Below are 8,057 nucleotides of genomic sequence, written 5' to 3'. Positions count from 1 at the left end.
GCTTTAACATAGACGCATAGTCATTGTGATTTTTAAGCCATTTCATTGTTCATCACTCTATTGCTTGGTGTTTAACTGTCCTATCCGAGTAATATTTCTCGTAGTATTAGCTTGATTATAACCTTTTTCATGTAGAATTGAATCGAGATTACATCTTGTAATATATATATGATACAAGAGTGAGGAGCCAACTTAACATGACTTGTACTTAAAGATGCTGATCTCCTTGCAGTATCCTCAGCAAACATAGTGAGATTGTGATAACTGTGAATTGCTATTTGGAGTTATAATTGTGATAGATACAAAGGTCGTGAGATTGAACCTAATTGGTGTCCACGCATAAATGGTAGATGGCACAGTAGAGAGTTCTGAAGTTTTTTCTAGTATAAAATTTGATAGAATGCTGGTAGGATGCCAAGTGTAACAAGGTGTTGTAAAATCGTGAAGATTAGAACAACTAATTGATCACCAGCTTATTGAATTTATACTACTTGCGAGAGTTCAATCCAACATACATCGATCTGTAAGTACAATACGATTGTAAAGAACTGTATTATTTCAGTTCAGAGCAGACCCTTCTTTTGAAAACTGATGATGCAGTCATCAAACATCTCAGGTAGTGACTTGAAGGATCCAAAACCCAACTCTTGTATCTTTCTTGTATCCATACTATGTGGACTATTGTCCCCTTCTTTGTTACTACACCTGAAATAAATAAACAAAACACAAAAGAGTCAGCCAACCAACCAACCAACCAAATGTTATCATCGACTATGAATAAATCTAATGAGATTGAGATTTACTTGTTCTCAAATGGGTAATTAGGATACTTGTTTCTCATCAACTCAATGATCTCAGACCAATGAGCAACCGAACTGGAACATATGATCCTCCCTGATGCTTTAGGCTCTTCCATAGCCAATACATGTGAAGCAACCACATCATCTATATGCACAAACCCGACCGTGAAATTTGGGTACTCTCCAGCAAGACCCTTAACAATGGCGAGTATCATAAGAAGAGTACTTGTTGGTTTTGGTCCAAGCAATGGACCAACAACAAAAGAAGGATTCACAACTACCAAATCCAATCCTTTCTCTTCAGCTATCCTCCAAGCTTCTTTCTCACCTAGAGTCTTTGCATATCCATACCAAAGCTGTGCCATCAAACAATCAAATTCACACAAAGTCACAAACAAACATCAGTAACAAGCAGAGTAAAAGATAAAAGAAGTGTTTTTATCTTTACTCACATTGAAGCGTTTGCAGTATTCAGGATCACTCCAATGAGACTCATTGAGAGGAGAAGCTTCGGTTGCATCGAAACGGTAACGTATCGAAGAGCAAGAAGAAGTAAGAACAATCCTTTTCAATGTGGCTTTGGACTTAGCACAAGAGCTCATCACATTTGTTGTTCCTTTTATAATAGGATCAACCAATGTCTCTTGAACGTTATGATCCTGTGGAACAAGAACAGGGGAAGCTGTGTGGAATACTCCATCAACACCATTCACTGCTTCATCAAAGCTTCCTTCAACGGTTAGATCAGCTTGGAGAATCTTTAGCCTCTGTTTTGCTCCTTGGAACTCCCATAAAAACCCAACCTTTTCTTCATCACCTTTTGAGACATAAGCTCAAATCTAATCAGAACACAGAAACTAAAGGTGGAAACTTTGTTGTGTGAGACAAAAATTTGGGGAACTTACGTGGGTTTCGGACAGTGGTTCGAACGGTGTGGCCGAGTTCGAGAAGTGATTTGATGATGTAAGAAGCGATGAAACCTGTTCCTCCAGTTACCAAGTACTCTGGCATCTTTGTATAAGTGTTTTGGCTTATTGAAATTGCAGAGAGATTGTGATTAGGTTTAATAATAGTGATCTTTGTGGATGTAAAAGAAGAGTGGGTGATTCATCGCATTCGTGCTCTCTCATTCATATTCACTACTGACACGTTTGTGAAATGACAATATCAAGAAGTGCAGTTCAATATGATCTTGGACCAAATATTATATTTAAGACAGTTAAAGCCGAAGTTGAAATTTCTAAAGGCCCAATATTTTTGGGCTTTAAAGGTTTCGATACTCTCTTTTTTGAAATTTCGAGGTCCATGTGTTTTTTTGTGATGATAGTCCATCATCATTACTACTGTCGACTAACATAATCCAATTTCTTAAAATATATATAAACTATTGTACTTAATTAACATGATCTAGTTTTAAGATGAACTAATCTTTGATAATTTTATTAATTGATCGAGGTATAGTTTAACGACAACAATCAGATTGTCTATCGATAAATTAATAATTCCATAAATTACTAAATTAGTAATCACATCATTATTACTTTATAGAAATTTTACTGTACTGTTATATCAAAAATTTTAAATTTTAATTCGGTAGTTTGTATAAGTGAATTAAGAATAGCAATCTTATAAAATACAAATTACTTTTTTTTTTCTTGTAAAAACATCGTCCTAATTAAAGCTATGATTGAGGAAAAAAAATTAAAGTTAGGAGGACAAAAACTAAATATTTAGGTCTCTTTTGAAAACTTGTTTGTATATTTGATATTAGAAACAACATATGATAGGGAGGGTCCAATATAGTCACAAAAATATTATTATAATATTTATTAAATCAAAATCAAAATTAATAGAGAGATATAGTTGGGAAGATGTCCATAATGATCAATCAAATATCACCCAATAATGTTTAACGTGTCACTTCACCATTGCTACTTCAACTATTTGTTTTCTTCTACAATTAATCTCTATAAATTAATATTCGATAATTTATTAGTTATTATAAAAATTAAAAAAAATAATTCATCCTGAATTAAGACACTAAATTTTGAATATAATCTAATAATATAATATAATAATTTTTTTTAATGAAAATCTTATGTAAATATATGGTTCATCAGTATTATAAATTAATAATTATTAGTGAATATGACTCTTGCGTTACTTATTTTTCTCTAGAATTTATATTAATTTTTATTAGAGTTTAATTCTAATATTTATATTGTATCTAAACCTTTTGGTGTTCTTTTTCAAAATAAGATAATTGATTGTTTTATTGTAACTAGCTAATTCTACAAAATATTGATTATGAAATACTTATTAAAAAAATATTTTAGTTCCTATATTATTAATTTAGATGAATTACTATAAATTAAGTAACTGGAAAGCCAAATCCAAGCAAATTAACTTTAACAAACGATAAAAGATGAAAGATATTATCTATATATATAATAGCAAACCCATTTTTGGAGTCAATTTTAATCTAACGGATGAGATTGTTTCTATTATCTCATCTAACAGTTTAGAATTATTAATGATCTCAATAGTTGCAAGTTTTTTTTTCCAATATTCGTGTTTCTTCGTCGTACCCCCATCTTTTATAAATCGCACCTATTAAGTTTTACACATTTTCGTTTCACACATCTATGTTTTCACACCTCTTTGTTTTATATATATATATATACAGATTTTTATGGATTTTGAAAAAATTTTGTTCTTTGAGTATTATTAATGATCTCACCCTTTGTTAATGATCTCAAAAGTTGCAAAGTTTCGGTCCAACAATTGTGTTTCTTCGTCACACCCCCAACTTTCCATGTTGGCACCCGTTAGTTTTTACACATTTTTGTTTTATACCTTTTTATTTATATAAAGTTGCAATATTTGATCCTACAATTGTGTTTCTTCGTCATACCCCTAACTTTCAATGTTTGCACTTGTTAGTTTTCACACATTTTTGTTTCACACCTTTTTGTTTTCACACTTTTTGTTTTTATATATATACAGATTTTTATGGATTTTGAAAAAAGTTTTTGTTCTTTGAGTATTTTTAATGATCTCACCCTTTTTTAATGATCTCAAAAGTTGCAAAGTTTTGATCCAACAATTGTGTTTATTCGTCACACCCCCCAACTTTTCATGTTGGCACCCGTTAGTTTTCACACTTATTTGTTTTACACCCTCTTTGTTTATATAAAGTTGCAATGTTTTGATCCAACAATTGTGTTTTTTCGTCGTACCCCTAGCTTTCAATATTTGCACTTGTTAGTTTTCGCACATTTTTTTTTCACACCTTTTTGTTTCAGACCTCTTTGTTTTCACACCTTTTTGTTTTTATATATATACAGATTTTTATGGACTTTGAAAAGAGTTTTTGTTGTTTGAGTATTCTTTCACACCTCCAAGTTTTTAAAATTGTGAGTATTATTTTTTTTAATTTATTAATCAACATGATTCACTCATCTTCATTAAAATTTGGATTTTTTTTATTTATTGATTCCTTCATCTAACTTTTGTTTGGTGTTGTTTTCCATTTAGACATACATCAATCATCTCTTTCAAGTATTAATCTAGGTAATTGATTGTGATTTCTAATTTTTCATAGATTTATATGTTTATATATTGCAGCAAACTCACTTTTAGAGATCAATTTAAAAATAACAAATGAGATTGTTTTTATTATCTCCTCTAACTGTTTAGATTTGTTAATAATCTTAGAAGTTGCAATATTTTGATCCAACAATTGTGTTTTTTCGTTGTGCTCCCAGCTTTCAATGTTCACATTTGTTAGTTTTCGCATATTTTTGTTTCACAGCTCTTTGTTTATATATATATATATATATATATTTATGGACCTTGAAAAGAGTTTTTGTTCTTTGAGTATTGTTTAACACCTCCAAATTTAAAAATTCTGAGTATTATTTTCTTTCAATTTATTAATCAACATTGATTCACTCATCGTTGTTAAAAAAATTGGATTGTTTTATTTATTGATTCATTCATCTAACTTTGGTTTGATGTCGTTTTCCATCTAACCCTTATTGATTATCTCTTCCAAGTATTAATTTAAATAATTAATTAAGATTTCTAATTTTTTATATATTTATCTTTTTAGTCAATTTGGTTGGTTGCAGTTGCAGCTATGAACTCTTTCTCCCTGATTTTTTTCTTATTTTTTAATAAATTTTGATAGAATAATGATTTAATTGTTTTATGTGAAATTCTTTCAAAATTGATTATCTGAGTATGATTCAGTAAACCTAGATTTATATATCTTTAACATTATTATCTTATTGTCACTGAATCGATTTTTCATTTTTATATATACAATAAATATTTTATTTAACTAATTTTGTTGATTCATCTTAGTTATTATTTATGACTTTTATATTATGCAGTTAAAGAATTACCATAAAGTTTTCACTCGAAATGTGAAAAAAAAAACAATGTTAGTCATTTCAAGTTTTCACTTTCCCATGCGGTAATGCACGGGCTGACATTCTAGTATTGTATAAAACATAATCTCAATGATAAATGGAAAAATCTAATGTATTAAATTTAATTATAAAACAATCTCCTAAACTTTGGTTTTCTTACTATAAATAACAAGTATGATTTAGGAGCCGGAGGATTCTCGAAAACTAACATAAAAATATTTTGAAAATCCATTGGAATAACCAAACCCGGTAGGTGAAAGTACTATATATATATATATATTCCTCCTCTACGATTTACAAGAAAATGACAATGGTGATAAAAAGGAAGAAAAGGTTCGGTGCGGCGGCTCTACCATTTTAAGCAGTCATCGGTCATATTTTGTTTTGGCTAAAACGGCTTTAAGTTTGTTTGCCATAAACTTTGAAGAATGATATAAAATCCTTTGCTTGACCAAAGAAAAAACAAAAAACAAACAAATTCTGCCAGGGTGAAATAATTGGTTTAACACAGAATTTAAAGTAAATTCCTTTATAGGTTGTGTCGTATGATAGCAAACTAAAAAACAGCAATTGACAAGTCAAAAGTGTTTAGGAGAATTGCGAAGTTTGAAAATTATATGCATACGGAGAGGCATTACAACAAAATGAAGAAAATTTTATACAATAAATACAAATTCTAAAATAGTTGAGAGTTGCAACGAATTCCTACAATAGAAACACATAATTATACATTTATTTGTTTTTGTTAAACGTCTTAATAGGTGGTTGGCCGCTGGTTGGTCTGAGTTATACGTGTATTGATTTTATGACATCACATTGTCTTTGTGGAGGGGCCGTTGTATTATGTACCTTGTTGTAAACTTACAGGGTTTTTATTTTGACTATGTTAGATATATATTACGGGGATAAGAAGACCGGCTCACAAAGCAAATCAACCCAAACCTAAGCATCATCTTACATGTAGTGACATACAAAGTTATGTAAAATAACTATAATTGATATTGTTTTTAAAAATGATGATCAGTAGGTCAAAGTGACAAACTCTATCCATGGTACTCCATAACAGGATCTGGGGAATAGAAAGTATGCCTACACATGTTTATTTATTCCGGAAGATGATGGAAGAACTGGTAATATGGACTATATGAAAACGGTGTGGCTAATGGAGTAGTGACACACTATATCCATATTAAATGTACATTATGAATGGTTCCAAACTAAACTTCTTCATCAAATTTTGCTGGCATTAATGATTTCATTATGGAACAGCAAAAATTCTACCATGTTTTTTCACCTTTTGCTTTTAGTTTAGAAACATATCCTCTTACTCTATTATGCTGGGTTACTAATTAGCTTTAAAAGTTAATTTTTTAAAAAATCTCATTTTCTATATAACGTACGATCTTACAGTCATAATCAAGGATAGAATAAAACTAGTGTTTAGCAAAAAGAATCATGGCAGAAAATATTTTGGACTTTATTTGAGGTTTTGGTGGATTGTGTCTATATGTGAAATCATGAGATCTCAAGATTTGTCTTCTTTTAGTTTCCAAGTCCAACATAGTAACTACTGTTTGATTATTTCTCATGCTTTTCGAATTTTCATGGATCTTCAAGATTTGTCTTCTTGCACTTTCCAAGTCAAACATCGTAACTACTGTTTGATTTTCCCTCGTGTGTTCCCTCTTTCAAATGACACTATTGGACCCCAACTAGATGAATTTCATATTAATTTTGAAAAGATTAATTGTGTAATTCTTGTATTTTGATACCATTTTCTTTTCCTTGTTTACACTTATTGTTGGTTTGGTTCAATAAAATTGTTCATGCTTTTCACAAGTTAAAACTGTTTATGTTGCTTTTTTTTTTAATGTAATTCAATGCACTTTTTTTCGTTCGTCGTATATTACTCACATACGTACGATATCTTTTGTTTATTCGTTGGGTAGAAACATACGTACAAAATCTTTTAACATTTCATAAATGATGCAAAACAAGTATAGACGAAAAGTAATACTAATAGATATTATGGATTTTTTATTCAAATAGTTATGTTTTTGTAGCTTAAGTTGGTTCACTAACTTTCACATTTTGTATCCGTGAAACAAAAAATTATAGGATTACACAAAGACATCATATCCTATAATGTCTCTGATTTTCACGCTACCTACCACGTACATGGGTGATAGGTCCAAACTCACAAGTAAGTTTACGTACAGTCAATTCGTCTTTTTCGGTATGAACGTACATTTTATATTATACGCGTAAGATAGGATTGCTAATTCTTTCATTTATGGAACTAGACCGAGTTACGCAATATATGCTAACGCCTTGAATAAAATATTATTTAGGGGTGGACACAAGGCAATATATGCTTTTTAAGGTATATTTGCTATTTGAATCGCTTTGCTTTGCTGAAGGGCACTAAAGTTATCTGTACTTGCTTTACATAAACGAATTCATAAAACTAGTTTATTTGTGGGTTATTTTGCTACTTGCAAATCACTTGTGCATATGTCATTACCAATTATAAAATCACTTTTTCAAAAAAAAATATAAAATAAATTGAAGCTATATTTTTAATCTTGTTATTTGGCACATACTTGTGAGTTGTGACCCATAACTAAATTATGTTACTGCTTTGATAACGACCAATTTTGTTTTCCCCATAACCAAGTGTAAAGTAACATGTACGAGTGATAAGTACCAAGTATTTATGTCCACCCATAGTAACCAGTACTATATTGCGCCTACCGGGCAACGTGAACGTGATCATCAAATCAAAGTAGTTACCAAACGCTTTAATCTCCATAAAACCAAA

The 8,057-nt window shown here is 30.3% G+C and overlaps 1 protein-coding gene across 1 annotated transcript; it reads right to left on the bottom strand.

Annotated features, from left to right (window-relative positions):
- Nucleotides 1-448: 448 nt before the first annotated feature.
- LOC104701484 (tetraketide alpha-pyrone reductase 2) lies at nt 449-1,994 on the bottom strand. The gene is made up of 4 exons (XM_010417172.3): nt 1,706-1,994; nt 1,253-1,617; nt 804-1,156; nt 449-705 (listed from the first exon to the last, which is right to left on the bottom strand). The coding sequence occupies exons 1-4, from the start codon at nt 1,809-1,811 to the stop codon at nt 564-566; spliced, it is 966 nt and encodes a 321-aa protein (XP_010415474.1). The 5' UTR covers nt 1,812-1,994; the 3' UTR covers nt 449-563.
- Between the last annotated feature and the right edge of the window lie 6,063 nt (nt 1,995-8,057).

This window comes from Camelina sativa, chromosome 7 (assembly GCF_030686135.1).
Source record: "Camelina sativa cultivar CO46 ecotype springtype chromosome 7, ASM3068613v1".
In the NCBI taxonomy this organism is placed as follows: Eukaryota; Viridiplantae; Streptophyta; class Magnoliopsida; order Brassicales; family Brassicaceae; genus Camelina; species Camelina sativa.
This window is presented reverse-complemented; position numbering and strand designations above follow the sequence as displayed.